At 49.2% G+C, this 25100-nt stretch overlaps 1 protein-coding gene across 7 annotated transcripts in view; it reads right to left on the reverse strand.

Annotated features, from left to right (window-relative positions):
• The window catches only part of ripor1 (RHO family interacting cell polarization regulator 1), a 61737-nt gene that overhangs the window by 14383 nt on the left and 22254 nt on the right, over positions 1–25100 (reverse strand). For 3 of the 7 annotated variants that reach the window (XM_072698621.1, XM_072698620.1, XM_072698622.1), the window contains 4 exons: positions 3364–3487; positions 925–1077; positions 213–291; positions 99–122 (listed from right to left, as the gene is read on the reverse strand). In XM_072698621.1, coding sequence (XP_072554722.1) covers positions 99–122; positions 213–291; positions 925–1077; positions 3364–3461 — 354 coding nt within the window. In that variant the 5' untranslated portion in view covers positions 3462–3487. Of the gene's footprint in view, positions 1–98; positions 123–212; positions 292–924; positions 1078–3363; positions 3488–7415; positions 7686–11239; positions 11428–25100 lie in introns of those variants that run through there. The other 4 variants (XM_072698619.1, XM_072698624.1, XM_072698618.1 and 1 more) reach the window with 4 other exon arrangements.

Below are 25100 nucleotides of genomic sequence, written 5' to 3' on the forward strand. Positions count from 1 at the left end.
TGGGAGCCATCTGCTATTAGCATGAGCCTCGCTGGGATTAAAAGTCGACCTGCAGAACGGAAGAGGTACATGTGGATCAGAATGGGAGCAGATCTCACCTTGTCCAGCTCGTACAGGAACCCCTGCAAAAGGGATGAGATTATATGAGCTTCAATCCACATAAAAATGTGGGTAAGCTTGGCAGCCACCTTGGGTAGCTGACGGGCACTGACCAGCCTCGAGTTCCTCTTGGACTCCCTCATCTGCCGATTGAGACCCTCCAGCTCTAGCTGATGAACCTGGAGGTAGGACCTGCAGAGAAGCAAACATCAGCCAGGTCGGTGTGCACAGGGGGAAGGGCGCTGGGGTCAGAACGGACAGCCTGGCCCGGCACCGTGGAGCTGAATGTAAACACATCATTCGGGCATCATAAAAGGATATTCATAGCTGAGGGCGGGCCGCTTGATGTGTTCTTTCTGTGCTGTTATATTTAGATATATTTTCATGAGAAATGGAAACTCCCTCCCTACCTCCCCAAAGACCTGAGAAACTCACTGCAAAACTCTCTTCACTCCCCAGCCGACACTCACTGCAGGCCTCTATACACGTCCCCCCCCCGACATTAACAACAGGCCTCTCTTCAGCACCCACCCCGACACTCATTGCAGGCCTCCATCCCCCCCAACGACACTCACTGCACATCCCCCCCCCACGACACTCACTGCAGGCCTGTCTACAGCACCCCCCCCGACACTCATTGCAGGCCTCTATACACGCCCCCCCCGACACTCATTGCAGGCCTCTATACACGCCCCCCCCGACACTCAGTGCAGGCCTCTATACACGCCCCCCCCCCCCCCGACACTCAGTGCAGGCCTCTATACACGCCCCCCCGACACTCACTGCAGCCCTCTATACACGCCCCCCCCCCCCCCCAATACTCACTGCAGGCCTCTCTTCAGTGCCTCGTAGACCTCATCTAGCCGCTCAGGCTGTGGGACCTTGGGGGGCGGAGACTTGGTGGATAGTGTGAACATCCTGCTTCCTCGCGATGGCGTCTTCCTCACGCACCCCGGGGTGCTGAACACAGAGAGATTTCTGAAGTGGGGGGGGGGGGGGGTAAACCCAGAAGAAAGTCAGTTTGGCTAAGTCACCTAGGTGACAGAAACCCCCCATACCTTCATCATCCAGGGGACAGAGACCCTCCATTCCCTCATCATCCAGGTGACAGAGACCCCCCATTCCCTCATCATCCAGGGGACAGAGACCCCCATTCCCTCATCATCCAGGTGACAGAGACCCCCCATTCCCTCATCACCAAGGGGACAGAGATCCCCCATTCCCTCATCATCCAGGGGACAGAGACCCCTCATTCCCTCATCATCCAGGTGACAGAGACCCCCCATACCCTCATCATCCAGGTGACAGAGACCCCCATTCCCTCATCATCCAGGGGACAGAGACCCTCCATTCCCTCATCATCCAGGTGACAGAGACCCCTCATTCCCTCATCATCCAGGTGACAGAGACCCCCCATCCCCTCATCAGAACTGCTGGCTTAGTGGACCATCATGGCAGACCAGAAATGAAACACTGAACATCTCAAAGTGACAGCAAAGACCCTGTAAGTTTCTGCAAAACTACAAACAAGTGTGTCATGAAAAAACACAGATTTAAATCCTAGAAGAGCGCTATTTTAAGCGCATAACATACTTGCACATTTAAAACTTAACTTCAGAGCAAGAACACTCTAATTCTAATTAGGTGAAGGTATGTTTTTGTGTCATCCAGTTAAAATGTTCAGAGTCTGTAGTGCAGTGGTCACCACTGACTCGAGGCAGAACAGGCTGAAAGTCTTATTTAGGTTACTTTAATTGTTCCTTTTAAAAACATACCAGCACTATGACAAAACTTTAAACGTTAAATATATTCAGGTTTGTTCAGACTCCTTATTCTCCATCCAATGAGGAGTTTGAGTAGGATTCTCACAGTCGTCTTTTACTGCATTTACTTTGAGCATCTTCTTGCGTTTTTCACTCACTATCACCCTCCCTCAGGTCTCACAATCGCTTCCTACAACATTTCATGCTGAACTGACAGATCCCACAATCCCTGCTCATGTCATTTGTTTATAATGTCTCTGCAAAGTGTAGTACTGAATTTGAATTGGATTTGAGAATGTCCTTCTGCGAGAGGGTACCCCGTACCAAACCCCTACAGTACTGACCCTAAAAACCAGCCCCAATGCAGTCACCTGCACCCGCATTAGACCTGCATCAGCCTGATGCATTAAATGCAACTTCAACACCTCAACTGATGCGACTTTGAGAAAGATGCCTTTCAGTTTACATTTATTTGGCTTGAATGCAAAATGTACATTTTTAAGAAAGCAGGGGTCAGACAGTCCCTGGAAGATCTGAGGGTTAAGGGCCTCGCTCACGGGCCCAACGGTGACATCACCCTGCTGACATCCTAACCCACTAGGCCACACGCCGCCCCCAGATCGGTCTGAAACATGACATGAGGAGAAACTCCACAAGCACACAGATTAAGTGGACCAACAGTAACAATCACAGAGCCTCCGTGCTCCGCCACACCAGCTGTATGGGGATGTGACAGGCATACCCAGCTGGTGCATTAGTGGGGGGGGGGGGGGGGGGTTGATGGGTCAGAACTTCACTCTAGGCTATGACTCAGGGCTTGTGTATGACTCAGAGCTTGAACTCCTGTCCTGCTGACTCATTTCGGTTCGCCTTCATTTTCTTTGTCTATTACATGATTATCACACTGATGGTCATAAGCTTCACGCAGGCGATGAGGTTTTTCCACTGAATCAGTGGGCAAAGGGACAGAGCCAGTGTGGTGTGGCTGTTTCCCAGGCAACACTGTGGATATACGCCATGTGTTTCAAAGGGAGGAAACTGGCCTGAACAATCAAACCAGCAATAGTCCCTTAAAGTGCCCCCCCCCCCCCAAGATCAAAAGAGGAGCCCCAGGGAGACTTGAGCAGACAGGAAGTGAGGGGGCAGACATCACTTCCCCCCAGGTGTGGCTCTGGACATCGGGGTGCCTCCATGTCGCATGAGGAGACATTCGGTCTGATCCATGTGTGTGAAGTTGTAGCTCCGACAGGAACATGACATTCAGATAACAAAGCAAACCGTCCGTTTATCTCCCTTCACACAATAGCAACATGTGACTGTGATTACACAAGCACACAGTATTACAATCACCCATTCATTTTTATAAACTGCACAGAAAGTGCACCGACTGGGTACAAAATCTGCTGCGCATCTTGGGAAGAGCTGCATTTTCGATATCAGTGGGGGGTGTTCGGTGATCTTTCGGACACGCCCACATGGGGGGCGGGGTCTGTCAACGTACCTGTAGGGCTTGTCTTGGGTGTTGACTCCAGCGAAGGATTGGCTCCTAGAGATGGACCTGTTGAGCAGACGCCGGGTTGGGCGCATGGTGAGGGACATGGTGGACACGGCTCTGGAGGGGCTTCCTAAACGAGACAGGCAGGGGGCAGAGGAGGCCCAGGTCATTGGGGAGCACACAGCCCAGGAGAGGTCATTAGAGGTCACAATGCAAAGGAGAGGTCATTAGAGGTCACAATGCTCAGGAGAGGTCATTAGACGTCACACAGCCCAGGAGAGGTCATTAGAGGTCACAATGCTCAGGAGAGGTCATTAGACGTCACACAGCCCAGGAGAGGTCATTAGAGGTCACAATGCTCAGGAGAGGTCATTAGACGTCACACAGCCCAGGAGAGGTCATTAGAGGTCACAATGCTCAGGAGAGGTCATTAGAGGTCACATAGCCCAGGAGAGGTCATTAGAGGTCACAATGCAAAGGAGAGGTCATTAAAGATCGAGAGTTATGCAACTTGGTGAGCATCTAAAATGTAGTGCAGCTCTGGAAGACCCCATTCCAGCATGAAGCTCGGGTTATACAAAACTCTCAGGAATGTCGTCCAGAGAAATCTCATTATTCCTTTCTTAGTTCAACACACCCAAGAATGTCTCAAGGGGCGGCAGGATCCTATCTGACTTACATTTATTCAACAGACCCTTTTATCCAAAGCTACATAAAACTGAGACAGCAGCGTCAGACAGTCCCAAGAGCAATTGGGGTTAAGGGCCTTACTCAAGCACCCAATGGCAAAATCACTCTGTCTACGGTGGGACTTGAACCACTAACCTACCGATCAGAAATGCAGCGTCCTAGCCTGTTGAGCCGCACACTATCGCCATTATGTAAGGAGTTACAGAGGGTACCATCATCCTTTTAGGACAGAACAAAGCAGCTTATCAAAAGGACTTCCATAAAGACATCACATAAACCTTAAAGCCGAACTAAGGTTTCCAGTAGGTACTGGTGACTGGAGGCTGAGTAGCAGACTCTTGGGAAGAATGACTGAGGACAGCGTCCAGCGACTGCCAACACCCACAGCCAAGGCTCTCCAGACCAGACCAAGGGAATACCTGAGACAGGTAAGGTCCTGCACTCCGCTGTGGAGTGTCAACATATATCACTAAAGCACAGAGATATCACAGTAATCCCATCACAGAATAATGCTGCGTTCCATTTACTTCAGAGGTCAGAAGTCAGAGCTGGGAATGACATCACATGTTCCAGTACAGTCGGAAAGTCATTGAGCAATGCCTGGGACCTGTTTCAACAAGCAGGATTTCTTTCTTAGCCAGATAACTTGTCGCATTTAATTTACCCCAGCTTAAATGGCCTGTATCTTCGTTCACTTACATTTAGTTTACCTTAAATCCGACAAGTTATCTGGCTAAGCAAGAGATCCTGCTGTCTGACACAAGACCCAGTACTAACCCTGTTATTTGTTAGCCATTGTTAGCAATAACAGTTGATAACACATTTCAGAGTATTTTGCACATAAAAACACCAAAGCAACACATCCACAGATATGGGTTGGACAGTACTGTGTGTTACACTGATTTAATGAGCCACAAATAAGACGTAAGTGCTAATAAACAGTATAAAACTACAGCTTTAATTTCTATTGATAAAGGGCGCAGCCATCTTGAATTCTGAGGTCAGGGTTCTGTAGATACTTCTGAATTCCAGAGTAGGATGTCTGACTTCAGGGACGGTTCCAGTTGAAATTTCCAACGAGGAACTTGGAATATCTGAGTTACAACTTCAAACATAATGCAGTGTATCTGTTGATTCCTTTACATTTTAGTCAGTTAACAGGTTAAGGGCTCATGGGCCTAACATGGTCACCCTTCTGCTAATCCTGGGCCTTGAACCAGCGACCCTTCAACCACAGGCACAGCATCCAAACCCTCGGAGCCACCCCTGCACCGTTACTCAGAAGAACTTTGCATGTCAATCTGCCTTCTCCATATCCAGACTTGCAAAAGGCAACTTCTTCCAGTCTCATAAAAACTGCGATGCTCAGACTCTACAGTGGAGCCTCAACGTCTACAGATCAGGCTTCACAGAGGAGCTCTGTCATCCGGGGTCCTCCCAGGTCTCCTGACAGCAGCAAAGGAGGCTTTACTTAACTTCCAGGGAGCTTCATGCCACTCCAGAACAATACAGAGAGCAAGAGCTCCCACTGCCTCCCCGGCGTAGCGGCCCCACCTGGAGAAGCCTCCCTCCACATCCGCACGGCTGTGGCAACAGCAGCTATTTTAAGCACAGTGGCATTAACTGGAATAAGCACACAGAAAACAGGTTTGACAAATACATGTCTCTCCATAGGACTGGCAGGTCTGTAAACAGCAGCATAGGACTGGCAGGTCTGTAAACAGCAGCATAGGACTGGCAGGTCTGTAAACAGCAGCATAGGACTGGCAGGTCTGTAAACAGCAGCATAGGACTGGCAGGTCTGTAAACACCAGCATAGGACTGGCAGGTCTGTAAACAGCAGCATAGGACTGGCAGGTCTGTAAACACCAGCATAGGACTGGCAGGTCTGTAAACAGCAGCATAGGACTGGCAGGTCTGTAAACAGCAGTACCTGCAGAGCTGCACATGCAAGCCGACAAAAACATTTACAGGCCACAGCAGTAAGTAAATATCTCATTACGTTCTCCGCTCGGTTAGAGGTCAGGGGCTTCACCAGCTAACCACGTGACGTGTAAGATCCTCAAATTCTGGTCTAATTGCAAATGCTAAACTGCAGTGGGGTCATTGGCCCCGAAAGCCACTGAAGGGGAAACAGTGAGATCCTGAAGGAAGTCTGATATTTGTTCCTGCTCCATAGGATATTTTAAAGAGGAAGATGGACAAGGAGCATGAAAACATGGGACAGGGAGCAGGGAAATGGCTACTCAGTGGTGGGTGCAGAACCCAAACGGAGAAGCATCTCCCAGAAAAACACACCCATCCTTGCCACTCGTATTTTGCCTTCCTGCAATTTCACATCTGCCCTGGATCCAGCCTTTAAAAGCTGCAACTTTCACAGCTCCCGGGATGACGTATCCACACCGGGGTCATGCATTCTCTTTAACCAGCCAGAAACATCTGCTTTATGAGGCACGAGTCAGCTGCACACACAATACACTACCTGCTTGTGCATTTATAGTAATCGTTTTTTATCAGCGGACAGCCCCCCCAGCCCCCCTTTCCCCGACAGAAGTGTCCATGTCTGCATTTTAAACGTGTGAGACCCACATTCGTTTGCTGCAGCAGGCGAATCTAACACAGTAACCACGGATACATAAACCCTGCCTCACAACAGAGCTAAACAGAGGTGGAAAGTTCAGGTCCAGAAAGTAAAAATCCAGACCAAGATTTTGTTTCAACCAACCATTTGAGTATAAAGAGTCACAGTCATGGAATACTCAACTAACTGTAGCACGTTACACCAGGGCTGCCCCAAAGGCCTCTACACATCCACCGTTGCCTTTGGCTTACTCAATGGGGGATCCTTACGAGGCAGAAATGTAAAGCGCATTGAGACAATGTAATGTTGTGATAATGCGCTATATAAATAAAATTTAATTGAATTGAATTGAACATCCCACCCCCTCCGCCCCAAAGGCCTCTACACGTCCGACCCCCTCCGCCCCAAAGGCCTCTACATGTCCCACCCCCTCCGCCCCAAAGGACTCTACACGTCCCACCCCCTCCGCCCCAAAGGCCTCTACACATCCGACCCCCTCCGCCCCAAAGGCCTCTACACGTCCCACCCCCTCCACTGAAGCTTCACACACCATAGACCGACTCTCGGTGTTCCTCTCTGTCCAGTACCCCAATCCCAGCCTCCTTCTGTAAGCCCTTCCTCTGTCCTCCACATAAACACAATTCCCAAGAAGGTCCATCGGCCACACGGAGAGAGCTGGTCCACCGGATCCCGGACGGTCGGCCCGCTGCTGCCCCAAATGCGGCGGGTTGTACAGCGTGGCAGTAAGACAGAGAAATGAGCACGAGAGAGTGAGCAGAGGTATCACCTGATATGGAAAATTGTGGCCTTCCGCGGAGTTCCACGGGGACGAGCGCAGCCAGATCCGGCCGGGAGCTCATGCACATCGTTCTGCTGCTCAGCCTTATTCCGGGATGCTTCCAGTACTTTCCGCATGGAATAATGACACGGTGCTGTCACAGAGGCCACCCGCTCTCCCTCCCTGGCTCCTCGCTCTCCTGCCCTCCCTGTATTTACTCCTCTTTTCTGGTCTGCGTCTGCAAGATTTGACCCTGCCTCCATGAAGTTAGGCTTCGGGACCCGAGTGTCCGTGTTTGTCTTACACAGACCCCCCTGGGGTGGGGGGGGGGGGTGTGTGTGCAGGCTGCTGGCTGAGGGGGGAGGTGTCGTTTCTCGTCAGTCAGTCGGGCTCTTCATATCAGTGATTAGCGGGGCCCGGGGGCCGGCTGAAAGGGGAGTGGCTCCACTGGCTCTGTAAACAATGCCCCTAGTGTGGGGGGGGATTATGGGGGGGATAAAAAGGAAGGCTGATAGCCCCACAAGGAGAGCAGAGCGCGTGAGGCCCCCGTGCAGTTAATCTGCCTGCTGAGCTTGGCGTTGGTGTGTGGGACACTTAGCAGGGAGGCTAAGCAACACTAACGGCTACGTTAGTGACAGGAATGCTAATTGCATTTGTGTTTTTGTGTGCGTGTGGATTATGTTCCACGCAATGTAATAAAAACTTGTTTTTTTGATGTTGTGGGGACCATTTTTCAGCTCCCAACAAAGATTTGTGAATGCAATCAAGAAACTATAAATGCCACAATCTCGTATTTTGTTTGGTTACTTATGGTTAAGGTAAGGGCTGGGTGGGGGGTGTGTGTTGGGGCTGGGTGGGTGTGTGTGTGTGTGTGTTGGGTCTGGCACAGCAGCTGGGCACAGGCTGCACTGGCCAGGAACATGGCGCTGGTCGATCCTCAGGCAGCACTGAGCTGCAGCACACTGATCCCCACACTTCAGTGCGGACCCAGATAAGAGCGCAGAAATGTGGGCCACAGAGATGAGGCAGTCGGCTCAGCAAGTAAACACACACAAGTGCACACATGTCCCCATAAGGATAGGTAAACCCGCTCACACACACACACACACACACACACACACACGCACACACACACTCCCCGGCCAAAGCCCCGGCAGCCCCTGTGTGTGAGAGCAGGCGAGCCTCTGGCCCAGTCACACATACTGCTGCTCCATTCAAGCGACTACATCCAAACTGCAGGCTGGAGTCCCGCCTTTGTTCTCTGCGCCATGAGAGCAGAGTCTTCAGAAGCCCCTCGCCAGGGGGAACCATCTCTCATTACCTAGATGGGATTCACACCTCGGCCTTTTTACCGGAGGCCACCGCTGCTGTTTTTCACTCTTTTGTGGAGAAGACCGGAGCCCCGATCATGAATTATGGTCTTGTCCCGTAGCTCGGACTCTCCCAGGTGCAGGGCTTTCACTAAGCATTCAGATCCCTTCACTGTTTTCACATTTTGTTATGTTACAGTCATACACTGAAAACAGTCAAGTACATTTTTTTCGCTCATCATTCCACACTCAATACCCCACAGAGACAAAGCAAATTCAGGATTTAATACATTTTCTGAATAAATGTGCGTCTGAATTCACTGTACAAAACCCAGCCAGGGAATGAGAGAGTGGAGCAGTGCATTGTGGGAATTAACATTAGATACTTAAATATGTATTTCCTCCACAAAAAAAAAAAAAACAAATATCCAGCTGTGTAAATATTTCAAAGAGGCAGTGGTCTGAGGAGGGAGTCAGGTGACTAGGATTTGGCATTCTGATTGGAGTGACCTGGAATACACCAGTTTCTGGTGTAGGGAGTCCAACCCGCGGACCCCAGCCACCAGCAGCCTGTGCACCCCCCCGATCGCTACGCAGCCACCTGATACTGCTGACCTAACCCATTTTCCCGGTTAAAGTCAATAAACAAAGTGAACGTACAAAAAAGGACAATAACACGGACAAATTAAAAACAAACGACTAATCGTTGCACAAAGGATTTCGTATAACTGATAAAGCTGGTATTAATTCCTTTCCATTTGGGTTTTATTTTCTCTGACAAATTGATTTCAACATCAAGTAGTTTGGAAATGACCCATTGCTAATCAGGTGAAGCTACAGGCCCCGCCCCTCTCCCCAGCTCACTCTCTGATTGGTCACATCCAGCTCCCCATTTCATCTACATGATCTAAACCTCAGTTTGCCACTGAGCCCAGGAACCCGATTCCTGCAGCATCGATCCACCTGCAGCATCTCTTCACATATCCCGAGTCTCAGCCCAAGAGATCTGTCTGTTTGGGGGACACACACACTTTTCCAGGAAGAATGGGATTTCTGGTGTCTTTGTTCAGTAAAACAGCATTTGATTCAAACCAGATGTAATTTGTTCAGGAATGACCCCTGCATAGCACCCATGTTATAACTGTTTTCCTAACATCTTTCTGGGATTTGAGCTCATGATGTTCTGGGTTCTCTATCCTGACCCTACCCCCTCTCCACCACCACAGGTCTCAGTATAGACTGGGGTTCTGGAACATCAGCAGGTACAATTAGGAGCCTCTGTATGACAGAGAAGCTGCTATGGTGGGAGGGGCCTTGACCACAGCGAGGTGGCCTGCTCTCACCCCCCCCCCCCCCCCAGCAGTGTCCACAGCTACACAAGCTAATTCACTCACCATAAGTCACTTCACCACCAGCAGGACAAAAATGACGAAGAACTGGATGGACATCAGATCGGGCCCAGAAATTCTGCCTGCTGTCACATGTCATATAGCACAGAGACATGCCAGGGACAGATAGAAACCAGTGACAGATACCAGTACAGTAATAGATACCAGTACAGTGAAAGGTACCAGTACACTGATAGATACCAGAATTGTAATAGATACCAACCAGTGACACATACCAGTACAACAACAGATACCAGTCAGTGACAGGTATCAGTACAGTGAAAGGAACTAGTACACTGACAGACACCAGTACAGTGAGAGATCTGAAGCTCTTCCTTCTGTATTTTTTAAATATATTTTATCTGCATTTACTGTAACAAATCAAGAAAATGGCCTCTCCTAAGCTGGTCTCCCCAGATTCAGCGCAGCACCCTAACGATCATTCCTGCTGATGTGAAAGAACAGGCCCGGTTTGAGACTCCACATCCAGGACGGGCCCCCGTGGTTCTGCTGTGCCGCAGACAGTTCCCATCCCGGAGGGGTGACAGGGTCGCATGGAACAGGAACCAGAACCCGCACAGGGACCCAGCGCCCTCAGATGGGAAGAGTAACTGATAAGCAGCAGATAGCTAAAAGCAACAGCAAGAGTGTTTGCGTGGGATGGGGGTGTTAGTCAGGGGGCCACAAACAAACCACACAGGGAAGCTGCACAATCTGCACCTCCAGGCGAGGAAGAGGAGGGGGAGGGATTTCAGGGGCCCCTGTGTTTGGGGCCGGACACAAATGCTATCAGGCTCCACAGGCAGGACAATGCAAAGCGAAATGTGGGAATTCAGGGTGAAACTCAAACAGTGGCTCAGGGTCTGACGGCAGCCGTAAATTTACATTCTTTAACTCCCTCGCAAGGTGAGACACCCTTAAACGACACATCCGCTATTCTGACGGCAGCGGCCCCCCCAACCACAAAGACGCCGCAAGCTGAGTGGAGAGAAAAATAAACGTTCAAAAAGGGGCGCCCCCCCTCCCTGAGAAGAAGAACCGAAAGCAGGGCAAAAATGATTGAGGACGATCGGAACCAGCACTCAGCAAACCCGCACCCCCCCCCCGGGAAAGACAGCAGCGCTTTAAAGGGTACCTCCATATCCACTGTACATGTTGCCGGTTCGCGAGTCCGCTGCGGGGGAGAGCTCCACCGCTCCTGCTGCGCCTCCTCAGACGACCACGGCTCGAGTAACGGGTCCGGCGTGTGAGGAGGCTCGCTCTCCAGGGGAGGGAGCGGCCAGGAAACTGGAGAGCGGCTGGCTGACCCACGGAGCTCCCCCTCCCCGGCATCCCCCGCTCCCACCCCCGCTTCCCGTACGTATCGCCCTCTGACATCACGCGCTCTTCCTGCCTCTCCCTCTTCCAGCTCGGCCCGCTCATTGTCTCCACGGAAGCATGCGGGACCTTCCAGACTGCAGACCCAGCCCTGCAGGGCCACCACTGCGATAGCCACCGCACCGACGCCCCCACGCCTGCTCCTGTCTCAGGAACCTTCCGGAAAGTTCTCCACAGAAAGCAGAGCACAGGACTGCAGTCCGGATGACCGGCCTTCTTGCCCTTAGTTCCTCAGTTTACCTCCTTCATTTCACTATAGAACTGCTAACTGAAAGACAGGACCTGCCCAAAAAGAATGAGCCTGTAAACCCCCCCCCCCCCTCCAAATCGCACCTTAAGGTCAGGACTCCACCGGGAATGACAGCCCTACTTGTTGTAAAGCTGGGTGAGATTCCTCACACCATCATATCTGACAAGCTTCTGAGGGACATCAAGCAGCAGAAACCCCCCCCCCCCACCCCAAGCAGATTCTCTTCTCCATGTCAGGTCAAAACAAAGATACAAATAAAAACGATCCCTTCAAAATTAAAACAGCATAAAAACTGGGACAAAAAGGCTACAGGATTTTCAGAAAGCTACTGCCTTGCTTTGTTGTTACTCCTGTGAGGAAAACAATGAAGAAATACACACTAATACGCACACACACATGCATCCACACAAACAAAGGAAGGGAGAGATAAGAGCACACGGCCGGCCTTTCTCCACCTGGGAATAGCTTCCAGGAGTTTGCAGCTGGCCGATGTCAACAGGGAGTTTCCATGGAAACCGGGAAAGCCCATTACCAAAAATATGGGGGAACTTTCCCTGAACCCACCTGGGAGGACAGGGTGCGTTGCTGAGTGCCTGCCTCCAGGTGGCGTGTGTGTGTGGGGGGGGGGGGGGTCACATGTATATTACATTGTGGGGACCAGATGTCCCTGCAATGTGATCAAAATAACTGTTATTTTGATATTGTGGGGACCATTTTTTCAGTCTCCACAACTAAATCAAATAATCAAAAAACTAAAAATGCCAGAAGTCTTGTATTTTGTTTGGTTACTAATGGTTAAGGTTATGTCTGGGTGGGGGTTAAGGTTGTCTTTTTTGGGATTAGGGTTATGCCCATGGAAATGAATGGAGAGTCCCCACAAGGAAATCAATACAAATGCGTGTGTGTGTGTGTGTGTGTGTGTGTGTGTGTGTGAATGCATGTACACACTTGTGTTTATATGCATCTCTGAAAATTCTTAAAATACAGGGAAAGACAGAGAGAAAATCAAACCAAAGGCTGAAAACTAAAATCATCTACATGCTTCTTTTGAGCACTTATCCAGATCAGGGTCTGGAGCCTATCCCAGGCAGGACAGGGCACATAGCTGGGGTCCAACCTGGCCAGGATGTCAGTCTGTCTCAGGGCACATACACAATAAGTCTTCAGACAAGTGTATCCCAATCCGGTCCTCGGGACCCACAGAGAGTCCCCGTTATTGCCCCCCCAGAGGAAACATGGCTTTAGACCACAGGAGGAAACTTGAGTACACAGAAAACACCCTTGTGATGTGGGGAGAACATGCAAACTCCACAGCCACAGAGGAAAGGGAGGGTCTGGACGCCCAGTGCTGGAAGTGCAAGGGAACGCTGACACTCACTGAGTCACCTTCGTTTTCATCTATAAAAACCGCTTACAGCCAGCAGGAAGCACAATAGTTTATCACATATGCGAAATGCCACAAGTTCAGGGCACAGGAGGGACTCTGCCGCTAAAGCCTTGGGCGGAGAACTTAACTCAGATCAGTGCCGTTAAAATATCCAGCAGAGCAAATGAGTAAAATGCCACTTTGGTTAGAAGCATTAAGCCGGAGCAGTTAAACAGCAGGGAGCCACTTTGACATCTGATTAAAAGAAACTCTCCTGAGAGAGGAGGTGCCCACGGAGGACAGGTCGTCCAGGCACAGTGCGGCACAGGTGGGAGGCCCCCAGAAGGCCTCGGGCACCCTCCATATTTCCCTGGATGCAAATTCCCTCCAGGACACCTGGCAGCCCATTAGAATACCTTCTAGTCCAAGACCAGTGGCAGCAGAGATGTGTGGGAGATCCCAAGAAGGTGAGCTGGTAAGCTAAGGTCTCAACGAGAGCAGTGAGAAGGTCAAGGAACAATGACAGAGAGGCAACAGGGTGACACCCAGAAAGGGGGAGCCAGTTAGGTGACAAGGACAAGAGAGTCAGCTAACGAAGACATGATAGTCAGCTAACAAGAATGTGATAGCTAACGAGGACCTAAAGTTAGCTAAGAAGGATGAGATTGCTAAGACGGATGTGAAAGCTAATGAGAATGTGATAGCTAACAAGGAAGTTATGGCTAACGAGGATATGATAGCTAGTGAGGATATAATCGCTAATAAGGATGTGGTTGCTAATGAGGATGTGACAGCTTATGAGGACATGATAGCCAATGAAAATGTGATAGCTAATGTGGACATGATTGCTAATGAGGATGTGGAATCTAAGAAGGATGTGACAGTCAGCACAGAAGGATCTGGAAGCTAATGTGACAGCTAATGAGGATATAATCGCTAATAAAGATGTGATAGCTAATGAGTTTGTGATAGCTTATGAGGAAATGCTAGGCAATGAAGATGTGATAGCTAATGTGGACATGATAGCTAATGAGGACTTGACAGCTAATGAGGACGTAACAGTCAGCTAATGAGGAGCTTCCTGCAAAAGTGAGAAACACAAAGTGAGATTCAACATGGCTGATTCTCCCAGAGTAGCATGAAAAAGGGTGACTTCTACTAAGAAGTTGGAAGAGAAAGCCTGAGGGGTCACCACAGCAGAGGGGTTGGTCCCGCCAGGCCCTGATGGAAGCCGTGAGCTCCCTGTGGATGCAGCATCTCCTCCCGGCAGCCCAGAGCCAGAGTGTGACACTGATCCGCAGCTGCCCACACACACACAGTCCAACGCATGCTCACACACACGGCACTGCCAAATGGCCCTCTAAGCTGCGGGCACGAGCTCAGCCACACTGTCACATGGGAAACATCCACTCCCAAAAAAACACATGTACAGTCACACGGCACGATCTGAACTCTTGTGTGTGCGTGCACTCAAATTACACCACTGGAGCTGTGAGCCGTAGATGTCACCATGTCCCCATCTATGGGTTATCTCTGTACACAGCACAAAGAGGAACAGGTCGGTTCACGTGCACGCCACCAAAAATATCTGGCCGTACCTGGGGGACTTGACAGATCAGCAGAAAGCAAATGCAGGGTTAGCCTCGCTAAAGCTAAACTGGGCCCTCTGACCTTTAACCCTTACTTCCCGACAGTTGGATAAGGATTAGCAAATGAGCCGGTGAAAGCTTCTGGAGCCAATTGGGTGCGGGGTGGGGTATGTAAGGGTGTTTAGAGGGCAGTTTTCCAGGAAGCTTGAAGCTCTTATCTCTGCAGGAGCAGCTGTACAGGGAGAGCATGCCCTGTCACCTGAGGAATTCAACATGGAGGCACGCGATGCAAGGAGAAAGGGAGAGCGGAACACATCCACAGGACTTCCAGCTTTGAGGAGACGCCCGAATGCACACATCCTCAGACAGCCACAGACAACCACAGACAGCCACAGACAACCACAGACAGCCATGGGCAACCACAGGCAGCCACAGACAACCACAGACAGCCACGGGCAACCACAGCCAACCACAGACAGCCATGGGCAACCACAGACAGCCACGGGCAACCACAGATAGACATGGGCAACCACAGAAAGCCACGGGCAACCACAGCCAGCCACAGACAGACACGGACAAAGACATTCCTCAAGACCAGGGGTGGGCAATCTGATCCAGAAGAGGCTATTAGGTACGTGGATTTTCACTGCAACTCCCTAATTAGATTACTAACTAGAGGACTGATTGGCTGAAGATTCCTCATGCCTGGGTTTGAACTGCTGACGTAAAGGTTATCCCAAAAACCTGCATATACACTGGCCCTTTACAGATAAGATTGCCCACCCTTACTCAAGGCTATGGTCCATGGGAATCAGACAGATCCACCAGGATAGTTAGCACAAGTATGGTGATCCACTAACCCCCCTTAGAAAGGCCCTGCACCATCCCCTAGGGATGACACCGGAGAGCACCTGCAGGGCTCACGCCCCCCCCCCAAACAGGAATGTGAGTTATTAACCTTCCTGGTCCCCTTTAAAATCCTACACCTCAAACCCCCATCCTCCAAAGCAGCTCACCACAGGCCCTGCAGAGGACCAGCTGGCTTACAGGCCACTGCCTGCTTGGAATAACGGGCGCATGCCCGCACGTCGGGAGAGGGCCAGGACCGAAGACCCCTAAAACCTGACCATCCATCTATCCATCCACCCATCCATGCTTATTCTATGCCAGGTTGTGGGCTCCAGACCCCAGAAAAATCAAACTACACTGTTAGAAACAAAAGTACTAATTTGTACCTTAAAAAAATGACTTGCCACTGGGACTGTACTCTCAAGGTCTGCGAAATGTACACTAGCTGTAGGTACATGTACATATTAAAGTAGACTTTAAGGAGCATTTTTGTCCGGGGGTACATCATTGTTGTTTGTACCTGTAAAACTGTACCGGGGCCGTACCCTTTTTTGTAACAGCGTAGACTTTTGCCAATAAGTATCTTGATATGCCAACCCCCCCCCCCCCAAACAGACACCATCATTGAAAGGTTACTGCTGGGAGCAGCCTGATGGTGTATATGAAGTTAGTCTCCCCGCCCTTTCTAACGACCTTTGCCACGGACACCAATGTCTGGCTCCATACTGGTCAGGACACCTGTGCCTTGCACCCTATTGTAGTTCCCCTTCAAGTTTTTTGGATATGTGGGCTTTCCGGTATGTTCTATGTATCTATTAACTGAGACACTACGCTCTCCTCTCTGTAAATCCGAGGTACCATGACTCTATTCAACAACACCCTTCACGACTCATGAGTCGGTCAACCCCCCCCCCCCCCCCCAGTCCATAATGCATTTCCATTTGACAAGGACATTGTCTTTGCACAACATGATTCATGGGGATGGTGTGTGACAGTGGGTTAGGACTCTATGTCTGTGATCGGTAGGTCATCAGCTCCAGTCCTGTGGTCGGCGGAGTGATTCCCCTGTTGGGCCTTGCCCAAGGGCCCTTAACCTCCAATTGCTCCTGGGACTGTTTGGCCCTGCTATCAATTGTATGTCGCTTTGGAAACATTTATACGAAACAAAGATATTGAATTGTGACAGTTAATCCGCATGCCATAGATTCCTCCTGCTGAACACCGTTCCCAGAATGCCGAGCACCTTTCAGCTCAACAACAGCTTTTACCTTCTTCAATTCAAGCATGCAGCTCATTGGTCACAGACTCGGGGACAAACGTAATTCTTGATCCACTCAGATTCTGTGGTCACTCACAAAAATGCATTTCTTCTGCAGGGGGTGATTCTAGGAATTTTTTTAATGTGACGGACATAAGAGGGGCCATATTTCACACAAATGGCCCACCTTTATCATTAGCCAATAATATCGTTTGAAGCGATGAGTGACAGGGGAAAGGGCACTCTGGGGGCGAATCAGCTTTCAGCTGGGACCCGTGCTCCATTGGCCCCCCTATACGCCCCTGTTTGCTCCTCTAATGGTCCACGTCACTGAACACACACACATAAGCTGTGGCATAAGCACGCTCACGCCTGGGCTCCTCTGAAGATACACTGGTGGGCATTTTGCTTCCCCCTGTGTGGATTCCGGTCTGCATTTGGTGCCGCCAAACAATCCCCAGGGATAATCCTGCCATCTACACTGATCCCTCAGCCCAGTGAGAGTTTGGGCGCCGATGGGAGCCCTACACAGATGGATCCACGGCCAGGTCAACCCAGAGTGGCTGGGGTTACGCATCTCTGCTTATAGATCAGGATACGTTTACACAGCATCCAATCTATGTTCTTACATGCTTACTGGTCTTCTAGACAGTATAATACCCATAAGGCAGTATGCAGCCCCAGCCAGCTCTCATAACCTTCCTGAAGTCATTACTCAGTCTGCTCCACTTGCCAGTATATCCTGTCATATAATTATATCAGCTGTAATGCTCACCTGGCCAAGTGAGCCGGCTAATGGAAGGATAAGCGAGTCAGCCACTGTCCAGGATCTATCACCTTGACAGGCCCGATAAGGGTGCTGCTGGCCCAGGCACACCGCTCAGATTATCACCTCCTGAGGTGGAGAGTTCAGGTCCGGAAAGTACAAATCCAGACCAAGATTTTGTTTCAACCAACCAGTTGAGTACTCGGTGAATGTGACTATTTATACTCAACTGGTTGGTTGACACAAAATCTTGGTCTGGATTTGTGCTTTCCGGACCTGAACTCTCCACCTCTGATCACCTCCCTTTTTTTGACCCCTGCCAAGGCTGTGGTTTCACTGTGATTCTTATGGACCACCAGCCCCCTGCCCCCCACCCTGAGTACAGATTCCATCTTTAATTCCAGGCTCACGCTAAGAGGATTAAGTCTCACTAGATCCTACATCTTCACACACAGAGCTTGGGGCCCCTTTAGGCTACTTACCCCATTTCCCATCATCCTCCAGTCCTCCACCTCACCAGAACATCCAAGAGGGATCGCATGGAGCAGGACTAGCTTCTGCTTTGTGTCCTGGGGAACAGGCAGTGAAGGGCAGACCAAAAAGACAGAGGGACTGGATTGTGGAAAGAGCTTCCAAACCACATCTAGTCATATTTCCTCTCCACCTTCGAGAAACACCCATCTGTTCCAGGAACATCTCTTCAAGCCTACATCACTCCATGTTCTCTGAATGACTTCGTGTTGTACTTTGCTGATTTGAATATTTATTTTATCAGTTTCCTGCTATGTTAGGGAGTTGTTGTGTAGCTCTCACTCCAGTACCGCTTCCATCGTTTCCGTGTATCCACCGGAAGCTCAGCCTTGCTGCACTGAGGCCCATTTGACACCTTGACAGCCATATGTTTGTAATGTGCTATTTGCCTCACTTTGTACGTCACGTCTGCAAAAAGCAATACTGGTGCTCTTTGACTTACGATGGGGTGACGTGCCGATGAATCCATCGTAAGTGGAACATATCATGAGTCGAATATTAATATAACATAAATAAATAAGTAAATAACTACAGAACTGAGTAAATATTCACTGTAATGAAATATCGGTAACTGAAAAGTAAACAAATGAATGCAAGTTTATTTGTTAAACACAGAAAGAAACCAGTGTACGATACGTAGTTAAACACCGTAAGAGATATTCACTCTCGTAAAGCGTGGCTGCGTGGATGGCGCCACCACCTGGCTGGGGCATCATACTGCATATCGCAGGCCGGGGAACAGATCAAAATTCATAGCTGACTACTGAACGTGCATCACTATCGCACCATCGTAAGTAGAAATATCCTGAGTCAAACTGTCGTAAAGTGTAAATGTAAATGCGAGCCCAGTGGGTCAGATAGCTACCCAAGAACCTCAGGATCTGGGTCTGCCTCTCTGTGTGGCGCCAACATTGTATGAATGGAATCAACTTCCTCTCCACATGAGTGAGGTTTATTGCCAGATTGAACTGATTTAACAGTTTCAAACAAACAGCTAATTGTGGTCTGTTTTGTTAGGCAATCTGCGTTTCACAATGTGCTGTGCGGCAGTCTAATGAAAGCAGGGAATTAATCGGTCGAAAAACTGTCGGATAACAGATTAAGTCCATCCTGGAAAGAACCCTTCCCTCCCGGTACTGTGTGGAATTAAGGTTCAGAATATTGGCTGATTCTTCAAAAAATTGGAGAACTATTCACACTGAAAGCGTTACAGAAGTAATTCCCATTTACGCGACAGAAATATGCAGGCAGATGGTAATATTTGCAAAGGAGATAAAAAAAAACACACCACTGTAAACCTGAGGAAGGAGAAGTATTTTCTTTATTAGAAAAAGCTGTCTTTGTTCTGGCAAAACTTTCGCTAGATGTGGAAAATCCCCAATATTACAGCCTGATCTGGTGCCACCGTAAGTGTGTGCAGATTAAATGGGCTTTCTGGGTGTGTGCCGTGTGTTTGCCGTGTAAAATTAATCTCTTCAGTTGCATTTCAGCCCCTTAAACTGCAGCCTCTGGGGCTTTTCACTACTCGCCGGCTGCCCATCTTCACGATGCTGCTCTCCCGTTATGGAAGCTGACCCAGCAAGGCGCTGACTGGACGCTTTCTGCCTGCACGGCCGTGGCCGGTTGTCCGCCCACGTCGGAGCAGGGGGACCCTCTGCTTCCGGAAGCTCTGCATCCTCGCTCACCCTGCATAACCCCCTGGGATCCAGCACTTAATTTTCATCCTCTGTAGAGGACATTATGATCACGCTCTCATACTTTACAAGCCACTCAAGTCCTGTTGTTCTTTAAAGAGGAAAGTTAGGGCTTTAGGATGACATCACATGTGTGGGGTGTGACCTCACCAACACCATCTTCCTGTCAAATCAATAGTTTCATCGGTATTAAACATGCTTTCCCCTGGATCTCAGGAAAATAACAGCACATACTCAGGGAACAGTCTTCTCACTAATGGGTGTTAACTGCCACCGAAGTCACGCGTCCAGGCAGAGCAATGACATCACCCCTCCACACCACACCGGCTAACTGGTAACCGCGCGAGTCCGTCTCCTAGCAACACACAGCCACAGTGTCATCACACCCAGAGCTATTCCAGGTATTACCAGTCCGCATAAATGGGTGGACTTCCAATTTACCTCTGGGGCGGGGGTGAGGTGTGATGTGAAACTGACTGAATCACCCTGGGGGAACACAAACAAACCCACTTTTAACCAATAAAATGTCTGTACCTCTGTAACGAAAGTATTTTAAACTCATTTATTCACTATTTATCGACAACTCAGATTCTGTAGGCCTAGTAACCCACAATGCAGAGTGTAGCAGGAACCCAGCACTTATGTCATATAAATATTCTAGAACAATCTGCCACTTGGGTCAGTTAAGTAGGGTAATAACTAAACGAATTAGGTTATTCGCTAAATATATCCCAATTTTCTGAACCTATATATCAAAAAATTAGATGTTATTAGTATATATTTTTTGATTTTCTAGAGCCTGTAATTGACATTGGTCCCTGTACCCAGACCAAATGTGGAACTTTATTCTGACCAGGAGGATTTAAACACACCGTAACACGACCAGCTGCCGTCCATCGCTCTGGACATTTCGACTGAGATGAGTGGGACACGAGCGGAAAAGTGACCGTCACCGATCTGCTGTGTTTTGTTTTGGCAGGAGGATGTCAGTGACAGAGCTACCTGGCCAGCTAAAGCCAACACTGTGCAGATTATCTGACTGGAAAATGCACATTTGCAGGTAAGTGGCATCCGGAGGGCAAGTGAGGCTCTCCAGCTTAAACGTGCCCAGTGGTTTTACATCCAGTAAGTGTCCCCGGCTCTCTAACCTGTGGAATATATTTTTTATGGTCGGACCTGTGTCACCTGCTTTGAGAATTTGGGCCACCGATTTCCCTAAAGATTAGCAGGAAGTAAACCGACTTGTGAAGACGGACGCCGCTCCCTGTGACCTACATGTGTAACCAGCTGCTTTGCATTAGACTTGTTATTGAAAAACATCAAACCGTCTCTTGATGGAAACCATCTTCCTCACTGTTTGCTGGTCTGCTGCTCGATGCACCTCTATTTTTAATTCCTTGTTTCTTTTACATCCGTTTTGTCTAATTAAATCGGGAGCCTTACGCACACCCACAAACTGGTTCCCACATCTGGCATTGAGAAATACTACTGCAGCTCTCAAATATGGACCTTACAGTATATTCCAAAATTGATGAACAGTGCTGTTTTCAATTTCCTAATAATACTGAGCATATGAATTGTATTCTGGCGCTGAAGTAAATTTCAGTAACAGTGTTAAAACCAAACTTCTTTTTCTCTACTCTTCAGCTGTCTACCTTATTCAAACCTTTCACCATAACATGAACTAAATAAAGTAAAACTAGTTATTTTCAGAAAAACACTAATCTAAAGCAAAATGTGCACTCTTAAAACCAGAGGAATTAAACCTAAACTGAACACGCAAATAAACATCAGCCTGATTAAATAAAAGGCTCAGTCTGAACCCAGGACTTTAGCTGCTTTAATGCTGAATCTCGGCATCGGCTGAGGCTCAGAACCAGTGGAATTCTGCCAGATAAGGAGGTGAAATACAAACAGAGTGGGAACACAAGCTCTCCCTCTGCCCCCTGCATGGCCCGCACCCCCCGCCCGAAAGACACACACTCGCGCCTTTTCCAGAGATAGCCCTATTGTCTGCGTAAATCCCGCCGCAATCTCCTTCTTCACCCCCGCGGTTTCCAAAGCTGTTTTTGTCTCAGCCGCTACCAGCTTATAACCCTTCATCACACGACAACCATCAGGGGTGATTTAAGGATTCGGTCACGGAATCCGCCATCGGGTTTCAAAATATAAGTTCGGTTTCAAGGACTCCCTCCGGCAGCACCAAGGACAGGTTCACGGCGCCCCAAAGCGCAGCCCCTCCTCTCGGGGTCCTAAGCTGGCCGTCCTCTGGCTTCCCCGTCACAGCAAAGTCTGGCCACTCGGGCTATGAGTCCTGAGAGGGTTGAGTTGCCTTTGAATTCAGCATTTTGGCATCTCAGTCATGCAAAGACTGCTGGGAATGAAGGCAAACAGACCTCGACCCGTTTGTAAATTCTGTTCATCTCGGTTTGGGACGGCTGTCAGCCAGAACCGCTAACGCCTTCTGAACTTCACCAGGCTCCCAGCCAGACCCCTCTGGAGAAGCTCCGTGCACAGGGCTCACGGGGAGCGACCTCACATTCAAAAGGTGTACATTTGCGCTGAGGTGTCGAGACGGACGTCCATGGTCAAGTCAAGTCAAGCTTTGCAAGTTTGCGAATGGGGATAAAGGTGTACTGATTTATCCCTGTGTGATAAATAGCCTTTGCCACGTTTTATGGCTTAATCGCATTTATATTATTATATTACTCCGACCACGATGAACAGCTCGCTCACCCTCACCTCCAATGCTACTTCAGGCTGACATTTAGCACTTTATACTGCAGCAGTAATGCAGCAGTAATGCAATATCACAAAACAGAAGTGCAGCTCTTCAGCAAAGAGCAGTGACAGACTATAAAGTGATTTATATTTAATAACCTCTTTACACACACTAATACACATTTATTTTTGTTTCCAGGCTAGGCTCTGGACTCCTGCAATCCTATATAGGATAAAAGCGTTATATAAAATTAATTAAAATATTTATTTAATCTACCCCTAGATTATATTACACTGTTTAACTGTCATTATATGACTCAGTGTATTCTGTGTTTTGACTGCCACACAAAGAAATAAAGTATCTTATCTTATCTTACCATAATAATGTTATATGATATATATTCTTCATTGTTTCTTCAGTCCATTCTCATACACCTACATACTCCTCTTGATTGTATTAGCAGTAATACCTTTAACGTCTTTTGAGTTTGCTTTTATCTGTCTATAACTGGTGTTAAACTTTTTTAACGATCCCATTAATGCAGAGCAGTTCTTGAAATGAGGTACTTCCTTCCAGCCAATTAGTCCCACTATTGTTGTGTTTTTCTTGAGAAATGCTGATTAATTACAGTTCCCCAGACAGGACCTCTGCAGAAAGATTTCATGGCTGCGACCTGGACAGGATTGGTGTTTCCAGGCTGCTCGCTGTCACCCGGGGCCTCAGTGACATGGCTAAGGCCTGGCATGTGACGGGCCAGTGGTGATGACCCCAGCTGGCACTAGCGCTCCTGTTTACCTCCATGTGGCTTCAGAGCTGCAATGGGGGGGGGGGGATCCAATCGAACCTGTTGCCATGCTCCTGTTTGCTGTGGGATGACATCACCACCCTGCTGCCCCATGTGACCTTCTGAAACCAGGCCAATCGACTTTAAACCCATTCCCCCTCTGTCAGAGATGGAGCACTGTGACACTGATCCTTGGGCTATAGCACCGATGGAGTTAATCTCAGGCTCCAAGCACCACAGCCCAGCCCATCCGCGGCAGCCCTCCTCGCCCTGGCTTTCTGCCCCTGTTTACCTTGTGTCGGTTTGTGCCATGTTTGGACAGCTTGCACACCGAGGCCTATGTCTCCATGTGTGTGTGTCCCTCTGTTTACCGTATTTGTTTGCATGCGGTTTCATCCTCTTCCGAGCGACGGGCAGAGAGTGAGTCAGTCTGAGCAGCTGCACACTGGGACACACCTTCTGCTCTCCAACAGGAAATGACACGCTAGGGGACACCTAGACACTCCCCTGGTCAGCCACACACCATAATGAAATGCTGTGTGCACATCTCTATGAAGTCACGAATGACAGTAGCAGTCTGCTGCTGATGTTTACCAGTTCCAGTCCCATGATGGGTCCTGTTGATGCAACCGTGAAAAAGGCACTATCCCTGACTTAACTTATAAAACACTAAACCCTTCCAATCAACTGAAAACAATCGGCCTAATGTGAAAACATCCCCATTGGTCACACAGCTCACGTTCAACAAATCGGGCCCCGCACAGGTTCTCTGCGGCCACTGCACCTGTTTATCTGCCGTAACGTCACAGCATGACAAGCCCTGTGATGGCATGTGATTGGATAAAGCCAAGGTGAGGCGGGGGGGGGGGGGGAGAGAGGTCAGGGCCAGGGCATTACGCTGTGGTCACAGTGCTTTGAAAGGATGTGGCGTGAGATCTGACGATGACCCCCCCTTTCCCATGGAGACACCGGGATTCAAAGCATCACACGCAAGAAGACGTTGTGGTTCAATTACTAGTGCTATGGATGTATGTCTTGTGTTTATTTAGCTGCTACTTCAGCGGGGGCCAGGAACGCAGAGACCCGCAGGAAATCATTAGCCTCCGAGCACAAGAGGACGGGGAGGTAAACGCGGCAGGAATGCTGCTTTTCAGAAGGGTAGACAGGACTCGTGTGTGTTCCTGCGTTTCTTAGTGAGGGTGCTGGGGTGGCGTATTAGCAATTTGTGGGAAGCTTCTGCATACAAATATTGGGAGATTCTCTCTCTCGCCAAACGCTTTTGACCATCTAGAGTTGCTGTAAGGTGACAGCTTGCCCCCCTCCCACGGCCCTGGCTTCTCCTTTGGGTAAAGGTGGGGGCAAGGCCGCAGGCCGGCAAGAAGAGGACAGTCACGCAGCTCGCTGATACAGCCCTCTTTATGTGACAGCTGTCCACATACCAACATAAAAAGCACAGGTGCCCTCATATGTGCCCAAGGCTGAGATGAATACTAGAGTGAATACCCGAGGACGGACTGACACTCGCCAGCAGGAGGGAAAACGCTACACCACCTTGCTTTGTGCGTGGAACACAGAGGAGAATGAGGCCAAAAAACACTGTCCAGCCTCAGATTAGTTTTCCATCTCAGCTCATTAGGACGCTGTGCCTGTGATCGGAATGTCGCTGGTTCAAATCCCAGGGTCGGCAGATTGATTTTACTGCTGAGCCCTTGAGCAAGACCCTTAACCCCAATTACACCAGGGACAGTATTAGCCTGCTTTCTCAAAATATGTACATTGCTTTGGATAAAAGTGTCTGCCTTCTAAATCA

This window comes from Paramormyrops kingsleyae, chromosome 13, assembly GCF_048594095.1.
Source record: "Paramormyrops kingsleyae isolate MSU_618 chromosome 13, PKINGS_0.4, whole genome shotgun sequence".
NCBI lineage: Eukaryota > Metazoa > Chordata > Actinopteri > Osteoglossiformes > Mormyridae > Paramormyrops > Paramormyrops kingsleyae.